This window comes from Mytilus galloprovincialis, chromosome 9, assembly GCF_965363235.1.
Source record: "Mytilus galloprovincialis chromosome 9, xbMytGall1.hap1.1, whole genome shotgun sequence".
Lineage (NCBI taxonomy): Eukaryota > Metazoa > Mollusca > Bivalvia > Mytilida > Mytilidae > Mytilus > Mytilus galloprovincialis.
Window position 1 is genome coordinate 33,059,084 of NC_134846.1, and position 17,874 is coordinate 33,076,957.

Consider the following 17,874-nt stretch of genomic DNA (forward strand, 5'->3'; position numbering starts at 1 on the left):
TATAATGTCATAATGCACATATTTCTAATCTTTAACGTTATACCAAATATCATGCATATTCATTGAGGCGTTAAACAATGAGGCAACACATACTATTTTTGATAGGAAAATAACATATTGTCACCAACGTTGAATCAAACATAATGCACAATAAAAAAAAATATTTAAAAGAAGGACTCTATTTAAATCTATTTATCTTGTTCACGTATTTCCTTCATACACAGGAGTAAACCCGTGTTTATAATTTAGATGAAATATTTTTTTTATACTGATATACAAATATTTATATATAAAAACCATACTTATTTTTAGCACATGGTAATTATTTGTACACAAAATCCCTGAGTACATCAACATATAATGACGCAAGTAATCTACATTCTGGTTTGATAGTACCAAGTCTGAATCAATGTTTGACATTTTGGTATCACATGTATGGAAGAGATATCAACACCTTAAAGGTATTTCAAAATAGCAACGGACATAACAAAGAGCTTTGGAGCAAATCGGGTAGTCAAGGGAACAAATGGCATGTTCATTCACTTCCATTGATAAATATTGGGCCTTATCGGATTATTTTTAAAGCTATTCGTGGTAACGGGAACAGAAGTAATATTGCTGTTGATGATATAATTATTAAAAACACCGTCTGCAACAAAGGTAAGACACTGACCATTATTTGCGTAGAAATCGATGCTTCTTACATGAGTTTAAGATAATTTATATTAATATCAGGGCAATTATTGACAATAAGGACAAATCTTAGCCGTTTAATAATATTATCTTCAAAAGATTAATTGTATCGAGATAAATTATAAAAACTTTTGACGAATACATATAGACAAACAGAAAATGTAAAAAACAAACAGATCTACAAGAAAAAATACCATTGATGACAATATTTAGAAAGATGTCTAAAGGAGGGTAATTCAGTTGTGAAATTAAATAAGATAAATAAAATGGATAAAATAAAATAAAAAAAAAGTCAATTTCAAAATAACTATGTCTAACCCAAACATCGATTTAGGTTCCTATGTGCCACTGCTGGTGGACGTTTCGTCCCCGAGGGTATCATCAGCCCAGTAGTCAGCACTTCGGTGTTGACATGAATATCAATTATGTGGTAATTTTTATAAATTTCCTGTTTACTGAACATTGAATTTTTCGAAAAACTAAGGATTTTCTTGTCCCAGGAATAGAATACCTTAGCTGTATTTGGATCAACTTTTTGGAATTTTGGATCTTCAATGCTTTTCAACATTGTACTTTTTTTGGCTTTATAACTATTTTGATATGAGCGTCACTGATGAGTCTTGTGTAGACGAAACGCGCGTCTGGCGTACTAAATTATAATCCTGATACTTTTATTAACTATTTAAGTTAAATTATGAAAGGTTAAACAAAAAAACAAATATAGTTACCGTTTTAGGCATTGCTGTAAGATATTTCGTAATATTGATTCATTGTTAATGGTAACATTTGAATATTTCAATTACCATATATGTAAGAAACAGATTTTGAACTTGTTGCCTTTTGTTGGCTGTTGTTCGTGTGATTCTTTGTCAATTGTGTTCTCCAATTTATTTATATTGTAGTCCTGTGTTGTCATTTTGATGTTATATTTCACATGGCCATAAAAGTGCGAGGTTTGGCATGCCACAAAACCAGGTTCAACCCACCATTTTTTCCTTTAAAAATGCCCTGTACCAAGTCAGGAATATGGTCATTGTTATATTATAGTTCGTTTCTGTGTGTATTACATTATAACGTTGTGTCGTTTGTTTTCTCTTATTTTTGAGTGTAAATTCACATTGCGATAAGACGTGTCACGGTACTTGTCTATCCCAAATTCATGTATTTGGTTTTGATGTTATATATATATTATTCTCGTGGGATTTTGTCTATGTGTGTTACATTTTAGTGTTATGTCGTTGTTCTCTTATATTTAATGCGTTTCCCTCGGTTTTAGTTTGTTATCCCGATTTTGTTTTTTGTCCATGGATTTATGAGTTTTGAACAGCGGTATACTACTGTTGCCTTTATAGATCAGCTATGTTTTGTGTATTAATTTTTTGTAAGGAGCTCATGGGTGTGAGTGTCATAAATACCATTGACTGATTTTTTTATGCACAAGTACTCAATGAAATCGCATATGAGAAAAATAGCAAAGTAAGCAAATTGAAACGATAAAAAAAAAATACAATAAATCAGAAAACGTACTAGAACATGTAACGATAACTCTACGTTAAAATGTTAACAACCTATATAGAAAAAAATGCCTGATTTAACTCCTAGATTTACTGTTGTATCATTAGAAAGGATTCATAAGCATAACAGCAGAACAACCCGATCCGACCCTCTCCCCCGGTCCCCCGATTGATCATTGGCTCACATACTGCCAAAACATTTTTTGTGTTCTTGTTAGTAACTGTTCGCACATAACTTAATGTTTACAATTACGCATCGTTTAATATCATTAGTATCAATCGTGTATGACATGCGTTAATACCCGCGTCACACTGTCCCGATTTTTATATACGATGGACACCCGAATGCGAAAATTGTAAGTTCGTACGAAGTTGGTCCCGATCTCGTTAAAATACCAAAAAGTGACCGAAGCAAGTACGATGAATAACGAAGTCTATACGATGTTGCCGAAATTATATACGATAGCAAAAGATGGACATACGAAGGTTAACCGAAGACGGGTATTTAAGCTTCATATCTCAGCCGAAGCCTACACGATGGATCACGAAGGCTACACGATGGATTACGAAGGCTACACGGTGAATTACGATGATGGCGCGATGGCCATACGATGTCTAATTCTTATAAAACTTAGTTTATTATCCCCTCGCCTACTACATGTAAGTTGCGTGTAGATAAAATTGTTATGGACACTCTAGAACCAAAATGCTCAAAACTTGGTATGGTGTTACTCGTTAAGAATATCTTAAGCGATATTGACTTTAAAGTTCAAAGGTCAAGGTCACAGTGGCAGTTGTAATACAAGGCAATACCACCCTTGTGGACACTCTAAAAGCAATATCCTTCAAAAGATTTTAACCACATTTGGTATAGTGTTCCTCCTTGTAATGATCTGACATTTTTTACGTTCAAGGCCAAAGGTCAAGGTCATGCAGATGTACTTTTTTTTCTCCTTGAAATAGCATAATACACAGGAAATTGGTTGCTCATTTTTTTACCTGCTGGTTCTAAAGACAATATTAAAGGTATTTCCAGATACTGAATGTTTTAGTTGGTTTCTAAAAAAATAGTTTATGTATCAAATATGCATATTCAATTTACCATTTTCTGCATGTGTCATATACAAATATAGTGTCCATATTTGTCCCCAATATGTTACATACGAGGGGATGCCACGCTCGGCATTGCCTTGTTTGCACTGTGAAATGTGTGCACTAGTCTGAATAATCACCCAAAATTATGCCCATGTTTACTGATCTATCTTAAAGGTAAGGTAATGGGTTCGTTGATCCCTTTTATTCAAAAAGAGCTCTTTCCAGGAGAATATCATAATAATATAGACAAAAGGAAGGATGTGGGAAAAGCAACAAATGCAGCAAAATATGACAAATAGAAAACAAAATGGTTATGGAGTAAACATTCGTGTGACAACAATTCAGACGATACATAAAAAATCAGAATAATGAATAAAAAGTTGGTTTCCCTATATACGTGTACCTGCAGTGTTGGTGTACGAGGCGAGTTTATGATTTTCATTATGTTACTTGATATGAAAAATTGACAAAAAAAAATATTTTACTTGTAAAAGTAAATCCTGAGCCTGTAATAGCTGCTCTTCTTGTTCCATTTGAATAAATAGAAACAACGCTGTCGCCTTTCTTGTTCTCATAGAATCATATGATATGAGCTCCATGTTTTGTGAACGTCTTTCTTAACTGTCATAGACTGACCAGTGCATATCGCGCATGGCACTTTAAATGTATTTTAGCGCGAAAATTAACTTACATTTAGCTGGATTTATAACCGTCGTAGTTCCATCTTGTCGCCTTCGTACTTTTATTCGATGACAACACGACGGGATTACGAGGTCGCCACGAAGTCGTGTTGCCATCATAAGACCTTCGGGTAGCTTCGTGATTCATTCGTGTAGACATCGTAATGTCTAAACTGCTCGATGGAGACGATGGAAACACGAATGCAATACGATGTTTAAAGATTCTTCGCGGTGACATTACGATGGTGAGGATGGTGATACGAACTCAATACGAACCCTCAACATCGGAAGCACCAACGGGGATTTTTTAACATGTTAAAAAATTTAGAACCCTTCCCGAAGTTGTCCCCGAAGGCTAGAAAAAGTGGCTGATGGTTCTACGATGGTTAAAGATGGCACTACGAATAGCCCGATCTGGATACGATCAGTCCCGATTTTGAAAATTTCCATAATCGTGTTGCCATCGGCGTAAAAATCGGGACAGTGTGACGCGGGCATTAGCAAAAGCAAAAACTACATTAAAGATTTATTATCAATACACACTTTTCATTAAAATCTATATGTTTGATCATATGTATTGTTTGCTTTAGTTTCTAGACTTGATTGCAATTTTGAAGATGATTCTTGCGAATGGAAATCGGAACCGAAAGCTGCATATAGCTGGAAATATTTTTCTGGCAAAACTCCGGCTTCTTATTCTGGACCGGATCTTGATCATACAAGTGGAACCAGTAAGATTTTGATTAAATGTTTTGATTATTCTATATAATATATTAAAGTTTTACCTAATACGTATGCTTACCAATTGACAATAGTCCAGAAATAGCGGTTGCAGTACGGTTCAGTAATTTTTGCAGAAAATTGAAATATCTAGCCCAGTTAATAATCGCTATTTAACACTTTTTGGGGCTGAAGTACTCTCGATTATCTGCAAAATAAGTTTTCGACAGTACTGACGTTTGCGCGTGAAGTATAAGCTAATCTAATTAAAAATCGATCTCTCATCGCTCCTGTTTCTGATATCTCGCGTGGGAGATCTAACAAAACCCGCTTTGAGGTCACATGTGAGTGACCTCGTAGGTGTGTCTTTTTCGACCAATGAAATTGAGTCTTGGAAGTTTAACGTAAGGCAAAGGGATGTAACTCATTTTATTTACGACGAAATCGTCAGTCAAAATAATTCATAAACTTTTTTGATTGGCTTATTAATAGGTCGTCAACTCATTTGCATATCTTTATAAATTCATAACTTTTAGTTCACTCACATGTGACCTCAAAGCCGGTTTCGTTAGATCTCCCACGCGACATATCAGAAACAGGAGCGATGACAGATCGGTTTTTAATTAGATTGAGCATAAGCAACATTACATTGGCTAACTGATAACAGTCTTGCTATCATGACTACGTAATGTTTGTTGTTCATGTTGTTGTTTTGGTTAATTTGAGGAAAAGGTGTTTAGACTAAAACAAGCAAAACATTCGTTTAAGTCAATAGAATGATAAATCTGTTTAAAGTGAATCGCAAATTGAGCATGAACTAATTTCTAAATTAGAAATTCCAGATTCTTGCTTTTGACAATATCTAATAACGTTTTTGATTGTTATTTGCCAGCCTCATAAAGTTTATCATCCAAACAATAAATACATACAAAGTCCAATAATTTCACCCCGAACTGTGATTGAATGATCATTGAAACCTCGATGCACATATGAAAATACAGGAAACACAATACAGAAAATATGATTATACAATAAACGGTTTTTCTTAGAGATAAAACTTCTATAAACAGATTTGTCGGTACTGATTAACAAAAACTTCCCAAAATTTGCTGATATACACTTTTTGTAATAATGTATACAAATTTGACAAGAAATTTACTCTTGGGAATAGTTAAAACGTAGCCGTTTTTTAAAACAATTTTTGCTATAAGTTATATTTCCATGAAGAACATGCAGATGATGATGAATCAACAAGAGACTGACTGACCAACTAAAGGTTATAGCATGGCTTTCCACAATGTGAAAACTTATACTGTAGCTAGCTTTAATAAATAATTTTTCTGTTTACAAAACTTTGAATTTTTCGAAAAACTGAGGATTTTTTTTACCCCAGGCATATCACTACAAACCATTAAAGTCTGAAATGGCCTATATCTGTACTCGACTGTACTGATTTTTACTCGACCAGTCTGAATTGGTCTGACTTTTACTTGACATTACTCGACCCCAGTCTGAACCATACTTGACTGTACTGAATGGTACTTGACCCTTATCTTTGCCGTTAAAAATAGTCTGAACTATTACTCGACCAGTCTGAAACAGTCTTAACCCATTCTTGACATGTACTCGACCTAGTTTTCCAGTCTAAATCATAATTAACCAAAGGTCTGAACAATACTCGACCAGTCTGAACCATACTAGACTAAAAACCCTCTACTTTTTTAACTGTTTAAATAAATTTCTTTTTTAACTGACATATATAACAACAGCCAACAAAATTTATAAAAGATTTTAACCTTATAAAAGAAATATATCTCTGATTATATTTAGGATAAAAAAATATATTATATATAACTTATATCAAAAAGGGATAACACCTTTAATTCCTTTTTTAAATAGGTTATCAAGGATTTGTATAGTAAATACAAATCCTTGGCTTAAGTTTATGGTGAAAATAGTCAAATTACCATAAAATACTTCCGAAATATTCATAAAATTTGAATAATATTGAAAACATTATTAATTTAGTCACAATTTATTTTTTTAGATTATTTATCAGCTTGTTTTATTTATATTTTAAAAGTTGATAGATATTATTATGTAAGTGTTGATTAATATTGAGTTGAAGTTATATTATGATTGATTATTGTGAAATTTTAATTTCAATACTGTATTGAATACATTTTTAATTTCAAGTTGTTGTTTAAATTTTATTTTTATTAAAAAAATTCCTAAATTGATAAAATTCAGTTAATAGATACAAAGAATAGGTCTAGTTTGGTTAAGACTTGGTCGAGTATAGTTCAGACTAGGTCGAGTATGGTTCAGACTAGGTCGAGTATGGTTCAGACAAGGTCGAGTACGGTTCAGACTAGGTCGAGTACAGTTCAGACTCGTATAAAACGGTAAAGTACTGGTCAAGTACACATTCAGACTGTTAAGTATAGTTCAGACCACAGTCGAGTATTATCAAGTAAATCTCAGACTAATTCAGACTGGTCGAGTAAAAATCAGTACAGTCGAGTACAGATATAGGCCATTTCAGACTTTTAATGGTTTGTAGTGTATATTACCTCAGCCGTATTTGGCACATTTTTTTTTAATTTCGGATCATCAATGCTCTTCAACTTTGCACTTGTTTGACTGTATAAATATTTTGATATGAGCGTCACTGGTGAGTCTTATGTAGACGAAAGTCGCGTCTGGCGTCTGGCGTACTAAATTATAATCCTGGTTCCTTTGATAACTATTTAATAGACCGCGAAATGTGAAAGATTTTAAAATAGGCAACATTTTTTTACCGATGTTTATATTTTATAACACATTTAAGAATACTAAGGTATCACACATATTGGAGAAATTGCATACAATAATAAAAAGTGCGAGGCCGGGTGCGTCGTTTGGTAATCTGCGAACCCTATTACCAACGTCATCGAAAAAAAACCTTCACGAACTATGGGACGGACAGATGTACGCACGGCAACACGTGCATAAAAGCGGACAGACAAAACGTTCGCCCGGTATTTCTGTTTCTAATCCAATGCATTGAGATAGAGAACCAAGACTTGATACTTTTTGGCAATATAAGCAAATTAATTCTTGTAACTTAGATAAGATTGACGTACACACAATGACATGTCTTTTCTATTTTCATATTTTCATATTTTTTACTTTCTTTTTGAAACAAACAGCTGGTGGACATTATATATACCTTGAGGGTTATAACATAACAAAAGGTGAAAAATCGAATTTAACCAGTAATACTATTACCACTGTTGATGGTGTATGTTTTACCTTCTGGTATCATATGTATGGAAGCGGTATGGGAACGTTAAACGTTTACACAGAATCAAAAAATATCACCAAAAGGCGTTGGTCACAAACAGGGAACCAAAAAAACTTATGGAAGTTCGTCAATTTAGACATTTCTAATTCAGAACCGTATAGGATTATATTCGAAGGTGTGCGTGGAAATTCTCGTAAGAGTGACATTGCTTTGGACGATATTTTCTTACTGCAACATAAATGTTCAGGTAAGTCACGTAACTTTTCGACGACAAAAGGTATTTACATTTACACTGAGTATTTGAATATGTCAATAACTTGGCAAAAAGCAAAAAGCATATCTATTTGTTACGAAATTAATAAGCATGAAAAAAATTGCTTTGTATATGGTATACAAACTTTTTTAATCACTAATCGATACCACTCTTTTTGATAGGCAGTTCGCAAATGTATCATCAGCACAGTAGCCAGTAATGTGTATTTTTGTATGTAGGATGTTTTTAAAGAGTAATGTGGTTCACTAAATGTAAATACCAAACAGAAGTTAATCCTAAAATTCTGTTGAACACCCCCCACCCCAACCCCATCCCTTCTTTACCTTAAACAATCATGAGAATTCAATTGGATTGCTATCTTATCTAAGAACCAGTGGGTAAACAACACAAAATATCTATCAATATTAATTCACCCTAAGAAACAGCTGTATTTCCAAAGTACAACCTATTGCAAGTCTAATTTTCAGTGGTTGTCGTCAGTTCATGTATGTCATACTTGATATATGTTGATTGTTTTGAAAATATGAGGCTGTTAATTTCTCATCATGAATGTTTTATATTTTGACAAAGCGAGATAAATATATAGCTGAGAACTAGTGCAAAAGTAATCAAGCCCCTTAAACTACACGTTTCATCTGTATTATCATATTTTCAACAACAAAAAACAGTTGCCATCAAAACTGACTATACCATATGCTTTTCATCTCCTGCTGGGTAAAACTATTAATGATCTACATTTTGTAATATTCGATAGAAATATATGGTACATAAGAAGATGCTTACTATCATAATTGTTGAACACACTAAACAGCGATTTTCTCGTCGAATGTTTATGTCGAATACTGAACCATGGGTTATCCATACAACATACTATCAATTGTTTAGATACTAGAATACAATGTGAACGACATCGGTATCAATGTTTAATTGAATGCTAATTTTTCTATGACATTTATTTGACATCTGCTCTATTTAATTAAGTCTCTCAAACAAAGTTTGGAGACTTATTGTTGTTGGTCAGTTTTTATTATTTTTATTCTTCTGCTTCTTCTTCCTCTTCTTACTCTTCCTTCACTTTAAAAATGAACTTGTCCGCAGCGGTTATCTTTAACGGCATATCATATTTACTTAGGATTTTATAACAAATCAGACTAAAATGTCTAAGTAAGCCATCAACCTTTCGTTTGTGCATTGGTGTCTGTTAAGGGGTATTGTGAGGGGCATAAAGAGGGTGAGGGGTTTACTATACAACCCTATGGGATTTTATTTAAAAAAAATAAAATGACTATTACATGCAAACTGTATGTGATAAACACATGCAGACTTCGAAAATGATAGCAGGACAATAAAACAAATCAAATGAAATATAGGGTGAGTCCCCGGGGGGTAAGTCCAACCTTTAATTTGAGAATGTGCTATTATCTTGTAAACGGTACAGATACCAACCCCTAAACCATATATATTCTTGTAAGGGACAATAAAACAAATCAAACGAAATCAAAGGGAGGTCCCTGGATGTCACCCCACCCCCTCTACTTTGAGAATTTGTAAACGATCAAATCCCCAACCCTAAACCATATATATTCTTGCATGGGACAATAAAACAAATCAAATGAAATAAAGATGAAGTCCTTGGGGTCAGCCCTACCCCGTCTTGTTTGAGTACTTATAATCGGTCGAGATCCCCGCCCCTTAAACATATATATTCTTGCATGAGAGAATAAAACAAATCAAATGAAAGAAAAGGGAAGTCCCTAGGAGTCACCCACTCCCTCTTGTTTGAGAACTTGTAAACGATCGAGATCCTCACACCTAATCCATATATATTCTTGCATGGGACAATAAAACAATTCAAATGAAATAAAAGGGAAGTCCTTGGGGTCAGCCCTACCCCCTATTGTTTGAGAACTTGCAATCGGTGAAGATCCCCGCCCCTTAACCTAATATATTCTTGCATGGGAGAATAAAACAAATCAAATGAAAGAAAAAGGAAGTCCCTAGTAGTCACCCACCCCCTCTTGTTTGAGAACTTGTAAACGATTGAGATCCCCACACATAAACCATATATATTCTTGCATGGGACAATAAAACAAATCAAATTAATTAAAAGGAAAGTCACTTGGGTTCACCCCTTACTTCTCTTGATTGAAAACTTGTAAACCACCCCTTAACCATATATATTATTGCATGGGACAATACAAATAAATCAAATGAAAGAAAAGGGAAATCCCTATGGGTCACCCCACCCCCTCTTGATTGAGAACTTGTAAACGGTCGAGATCCTCACCCCTTAACCTATAAATTTTTGTATGGGACGATAAAACAAATCAAACCAAATATAGGTGGAGTCTATGGGGTCACCCCCACACCCTTCTGTTTGAAAACTTGCAAACAGTAGAGATCCCCACCTCTAAACCTTATATATTATTGTATGGGATAGTGAGACAAATCTAATAAAATATGAAACAATGGGAATGGCTAATTATGGGAGCTTTGTTTGGAAGACTTCGTAACAGCATCATGTTACAATTACTTCTTGTTAGTATTATTTTTATTTTTATGTGTAAGATAAGCATGCACATTGAAAGGTTGTTCGTTTTGTAGGTGTGATAGAATTTACCGAGTCATGTCGTAAAATGGACGAATCCATAACACTGTCTGGGTGTTCAAAGTATTATCTACAGCTCAACAAAACAAGGTTTGATTTTGATCAAACGTTAGAAAACTGTTCAGCAGTATACCAAGAGGTCCAAGCCTCAAGCAGGACTTCATGTACAGACATAAACAATTCAGACATTTGCACCTTTAATTTGTCTCAAGAAATACAAAAAGATCCAAGATGTTTTTTGTCAAATAGTCTTCTGGTTGAGTATAAATGTGAAGGTAGTGTTTTACAAATAATATGATTATAGAAAAAATGATAAATACCAGTTTGCCAGTACCATTATTATATTTTCATGATAGGACATCCGCTTAAAAATCGATAGATTTTGTTAAAAAAAAAAGAAAAAAAACATGTAAAGCAAAAATAAGAAATGTGCGGTAATAAACCCAACGATAATCGAGTTTTATATCGTATCTTTATCTTTAATAATAGTATCATGAGTATAGCAATGGTAAAAGTAAAACTGGAATTCATTTTTTTTTTCTACAAACAAATACTTCTTTTGCTACAAAATGTATGTACATGTATGTGCATAAAATGTTACCTTCTAAAATGTAATTTTGTAATTATGGTGACATAATGGTTCATATTTAACGAAGACCGTCAATCTCTTGTTTGTCTTACCATTTCACAATTACATAATCTATTAAAAAGATAGGTATTGTTACATTAACGACATGCATACATATAATTTGACAGGACTGATACATCTTGGCATAATATTTTTTTAACTCTTCGTTTACTGAAACTTTGTTTTAATTAAACATTTGTATGATTTCAATGATTTCAGAGAAAGAACATGTGCCAAATATCTTATCAGACGATGCACAGAAGATCAATGCTCCGATAGACAAAGGTAAGTACTTTATAAAGTGGGTAATCGCTTATTTATAGTTTTTATAGTTTTTATACATATCACATTTTGAGAGTATCTTATGGATACTGCATGAGGACGTTGAATGAGACGATGAAAGTAGAATTGTACATTTTAATTGATTATTTTTTCGCACTGGTTACAAAATACATTTCTTATCGGTTTCTTATCGGTCTATTAAGTAGTCGTCTCTTACCTTGTGCGTCAACTATACACAGACTACTGATCATTAACTTAGATTCGGGGTACGATAAATAAAAAAAATCCATTTAAAAAAAATTAAGGAAAATTAATCTATCAAAATAAAGGGTTTTTGACTTCTTCATTTTTTTCTAGCGACTCTTTAAAAAATAACATGTTTGTAGGATGCGATTATCAATTTTGATCTTTTGCTTTCTTATAGCTATCAAAAATTATTTTGCGTCATGAGCATGATAATATAATCATTGTTTCGCAAACCTTAACCTTGTAATGCCATTAAGTGTTAAAATAAATTTAAAAAAACATCATCAATATTTCATACTCACATCATAGAAAGCGTTATCAGCGTACAATGTACATAACGAACACACAAGTCATAGTATATTGTATGAATATAATAAAATGGATACTTTATGTTAGCATTGTATCTAAAGATTTTGAAAGATGTTCGAGAGTCATATTTATACTTATATATATTAAATGGAAATCTATTACAGGTTTAGTGATTGGTATGGTTGTCGCTTTCTTGTTATTAGTCTGTGTTGTTGTTTTGATAATTTTTCTCATCAGAAGGTAACGTATTTTGAATCATGTAACCACTGCTTTGAAAGGCGAACGGTATATATTATTTATAGTGATGATATTGTTAATCCGTCTGTCTGTTTTTTTGTCCTTCTGTTCAACGTTTGTATCCGTAAATGATGCTGCACCGTGTGATATAAGTTTGTGTATATTTCAGACAAGCTTACTCACACAAAAAGGGTTTGCTCTTCTCATTTTGTATTTTCTTATAAACTATATGCTATGTTTACTTATGTATGACAAGCAATTCTTAAGAATGTCATTTTAGAAATGTTTGTATCCATTTCTACTTAACCATTGTGAGAAATGATTAATACTTTACCACATCTGGAAAGATACAAATATTGCTACTGTGCACTTCTAATTATGTTTTTTGATCCGCTTTGGTTTTCTTTTTAAATAACTCAATTTGTAATTTAATTTATTTTGGAATACTAGTACCAACTATGCAAAGCCATTCCCGTTAAATTCCTTGTAATGATTTGTCGAATCTGGAAGTTCTCATTAAGTAACTTTATCAAACTAATTTTAGAGTCCCCTCTTATATTTCATAAACATGTCTCATTCGTTATTTGGTTTACAACGGTACCCAACTTAAAAAAACTGTATGCAACTATTTTGCACATTCTACATTTATGTGTTCAGATCCTTTGTTTGTCGTGTTAAACGGTGGTTGTTGCAACTTGTAGGTTATCAGTTTGTTAGATGTGCCCGTAGGTAATTTTTGCTTTATCAATAGATGTGTTTGATATGAAACAAAAATGTAAAACATATGCGCATATCTATTTATAATTCAATGTCGTTCTGTTTTGAATTCAGTAGACAAGTTCAAGCCGACTCAATTGATTTTTAAATAACATGCAAACAATTGTGCCATTAAATCTGGCTGTTTGATGAACAAAATATATTTTGACCGAGACCAAAAACAAAACGCCGTAGTTTAGTAGGAAAACAAACTAAAAGCTTAAGTATTTGTGGTTTTCTTTTTATAACATAAAGTTAAAGTTAACATAATTGTGTACAGTGTCCTATTTGGCGGCATTGTGTTCAATTCGGAATCTCTGAAATTTTTGTATTTTGTATTTACATTAGGTCATAGAGCAAATTTATTTGTACAGTATATGTTCACTTGTGTTAAGATGTCTTTTGATTGAGTTAAGCAATTTCAATTGATATTTTATAGTGTTTCTTTCTGATGTCACACTATTGTTTTAGACGTTTAAATCCGCATCAATTGTTTGCACCTGTCAGAAATCTGATGTCCAGTAGTTGTTGTTAGATGAAGTGTGTCTCGTTTTTGTATAAAGATTAGACCGTTGATTTTCCCGTTTGAATAATTTTTACATAATTATGTAATTTTTAGGACCTTTTATAGCTTTCTGTTCGGTGTTAAAGACCGTACTTTGATCTATAATTGTTTACGTTTAAAAAATGTATCTGGGATGAAGGAGTTGTCTCACTGGCACTTATACCACATCTTTTTATATCTGTTAACTCAAGACGACATGTAGACCAATGATTATATCATGCCAGTTGCTTTTAAAATCATAATTGTGCTACATTGTGCTACATTGTACATAATGAATGATTTATATATTAACAGTTCATGCACTACTTTTATTTTAGATACCTACACGAGCTGCGTTGTTTTTGATTTGTCCGTTACGTTATCTCTAAAAAAACATTGATATTGGCTTTAACATGTTTGATACGCTAACATATATAGCGAATGAAACAAAAATATATTTAGGTTATTTAAGAAATGTCAACATAAAAACAGTCCGTTTAGTATATAAGTAATACTGATGTTTAATTTCAATTGCAGGCGAGGTTCGTTCAGAAAAACTAAGAAAAACCAGAAAAACGGATATAACACGAATAATTCTGCTAGAAATCGAACTGCATCTTTAGCCAGTGTTACTGCTGACAACAATAATCTAAATAGTCAACTCACTACGACACAAAGCAATCATTGTAATAACGTTTATGCCAACACAGAGTTTAAAGATGATATTATCGAGACCGACTGTGAGTACTCAAATGTAGCCAACACTAACTCTGTGATAAATGAAAAAGGAACAACTGTTGCTAAATATAGAAATTATCAAGGTGATGTACCAAGTTATAATATCTCATCAAAACAGGATGACAATGATTTTGCCGATCTCACCAATAAGACGAGCTTTATTAAGGGGCCAATGCACCAGACAGATTCGGCAAAATCCAATATGATTATTGAGCCTCAAGGAAATATTTTTGAAGGTTCTGAATTTTATACGCTTGCAAAGCCTACATGCTTCAGTGACGAGAATCATCAATTGAAAGATGAAAATAATGACGTGTATTGTTCAACGGAAGAAGGAACCTATAACTTTCCCGGAAGTGATTGTCACAAGGAAGCTGAGGGGAATATATATAGTCATACCGTTGATGACGTTTATGATTCAACGACCCATAAAAGAAAAGATGATGACCAAAAAGATAAATATGATCATTTCATTGGACAGTTAACCGAAGATGTCTATGTTATATCAAACTGACATAATTTGAAAATAGAATTTTTTATTTGTCTTTCAATTTATACCTTTCAGGCTTGTTTTTATTCTTAAGATTGTTTATTTTGTATGCTGCTTTTTGTGCCTTTTTGGCTTAATTTGTTTTACAAGATTCATAAGAAAGCTAATACGTTTAAGTCATTAGGTTAGTGTCTATTGAAATATTTTATTTTTATTATCATACCTTTGTATGAAAAGCAAAATATGATGGTATTTTCCGTTTTGTCAACAGTAAAACTTATCCCAAGTTCACCGAATCGATGATGTGATAGCTTGTACAATGTAGGATTTATCTGCTATCAGTATAAGCATGACATTAAGTTGTGGTTGTGCAATAATAAATCTCAAAGGTCTCATGATAAGGCAACCTTATTATTCCTTAGAAATTGAATCCAGGGTCAAAGGTCTGATTTATGTAAATTTACTCTTTCTTTTACCATATTATTTTCTGAATTTTAACATTAACGTACATGTATTATAATTTCTAATGGGATAGATAAAAAGGCCAAAAGTGTCAAATTCGATATTTATCGAGAAAGTATTCTTAAAAGAGTTGATTTTGAAATATAATCAATTAACTTAAATACTGTTTGCAATTGTGCTGTTTAATGTTCATGACTTGAAAATATAACAGTATTCAAAATGTATAAGGACTTACATATAAATTGGTCAAGGGCAAAAACCACAATGAAAATCGACATACATTTGTACTTGTAACTATTACTGCAATTTAGGTTCCAAAGTAGCAATATATGTACTTTTCAGGTTTAATGCATTTTCTTTTTATTTATTTACAAAATTAGTATTTCAAAATCTGACAACGGTCCAAAGTCCTTTAGCTCTAAAGTAGCACCATAATTAAAACTATTATTGTGACAGTTATTCTAATAGGATAGCAACTATTTTATTTTTTTAAATATGTACTGTATTTTTTTTCTTTCTGGCCGGGTTTGGATTTGGGATTATACAACGTCAGAGTGACAACGCCTACTGCTGTTCAAAGTTTGTTTTTATAAATGATATTTGCGTTTTTTTTTACTGTGAAAACTCTATTCAAAAATGAGTTAAATCCTTGATTTAATTAGTACAATATGTTTATTACAGGAGTCAATAAATAATCTAGATTACATTTACTTATACATGAATCTTATAATGCGTTTAATGCTTGAGGTGAAGAAAAGTTGATTATATGTCAAAAGCAAACTTTGCAATCATAATATCATGTAATCTAAAGTATTTCTCGAAAAAATCTCGGGATTGTTTGCAACGTCCCTGAAAAGAGAAAAAAGATGCAAAGGGTTAATATGAAAAAGAAAAAACAATACCATACAATTTAAGTAATGACGAAAAGACATTCAAAGGTCCACTTTATCTTACACCGAAAACTGAATATAAAGTACATATAAACTGAAATTGATCCTCTAAAAACACAAGTTCATGAACGGTTTGCAGATCTTGCTCCACTAGTGACACTTGTCGTGTTACTAATTCAAAAAAACATAATCGCATTAAATTGGAAAGAAAAAGATACAAATCTGACTATATAAATACGAAGATGTGGTATGATTGATAACGAGACACCTCTCCACAAGCAACACAATGACATGGAATTTATAGGCCACTATACAGTCATCAGCAATGAGCATAGTAATGACCCAAAAGACAAAATTAATGTAGTCCAAGAAAACAAACGGCCTGATTAATGTATAAAACAATAAACGAAACTAAAAAGGATATGTAATAGAAACAAATGACACCCACCAACTGAATTAGGGCTTCAAATTCATGAAAGGAGCGTACAATATGTGAGGAGCTAAACATGTGAGCTGGTGCCCAATCCCAACCCTGCAACAGCACCACACAATAACAAATTATAAAACAAAAAAATATTCTTTATGATTAACATGATTAAGTTGAACTTCTTAGGAAGAAAGATAAGAAGTTAGCAATATCCTTTAACTCTACTTTCCGCTATATAGATGATGTTCTTTCACTAAATAATTCAAAATTTGGTGACTATGTGGAACGCATATATCCAATCGAGCTAGATATAAAGGATACTACAGATACAGTTAAGTCGGCCTCATATCTTGACTTACATCTAGAAATTGACAATGAAAGTCGGTTGAAAACAAAACTTTACGACAAAAGAGATGATTTCAGCTTTCCAATTGTGAACTTTCCATTTCTAAGTAGCAACATTCCAGCAGCACCTGCATACGGGGTATATATCTCCCAATTGATACGATACTCCCGTGCTTGCGTTTCCTATCATGATTTTCTTGATAGAGGGTTGCTGCTCACGTGGAATCTATTAAACCAAGAGTTCCAAATGGTGAAGTTGAAATCATCCCTTCGTAAATTTTACGGACGCCATCACAAGTTGGTTGACCGTTATGGAATAACCGTTTCACAAATGATATCGGATATGTTCCTTACGTCGTAACTACAATCCCCTTCCCTTTCATGAATGTGACCTACCGAATTAGACTATTTACCGGATTTGATACCACATAAGTAATACGACGGGTGCCACATGTGGAGCAGGATCTGCTAACCCTTCCGGAGCACCTGAGATCACCCCTAGTTTTTTGGTGGGGTTCGTGTTGTTTATTCTTTAGTTTTCTATGTTGTGTCGTGTGTGCTGTTGTTTGTTTGTCTTTTTCATTTTTTAGCCATGGCGTTGTCAGTTTGTTTTAGATTTATGAGTTTGACTGTCCCTTTGGTATCTTTCG

The 17,874-nt window shown here is 32.9% G+C and overlaps 1 protein-coding gene across 1 annotated transcript; it reads left to right on the forward strand.

Moving 5' to 3' along the window:
* The first annotated feature begins 327 nt into the window (after positions 1-327).
* Positions 328-16,260, forward strand: LOC143044846 (uncharacterized). The gene is made up of 7 exons (XM_076217038.1): positions 328-660; positions 4,573-4,713; positions 7,894-8,235; positions 10,867-11,145; positions 11,718-11,783; positions 12,500-12,575; positions 14,410-16,260. The coding sequence occupies exons 1-7, from the start codon at positions 432-434 to the stop codon at positions 15,122-15,124; spliced, it is 1,848 nt and encodes a 615-aa protein (XP_076073153.1). The 5' UTR covers positions 328-431; the 3' UTR covers positions 15,125-16,260.
* Positions 16,261-17,874: the final 1,614 nt, after the last annotated feature.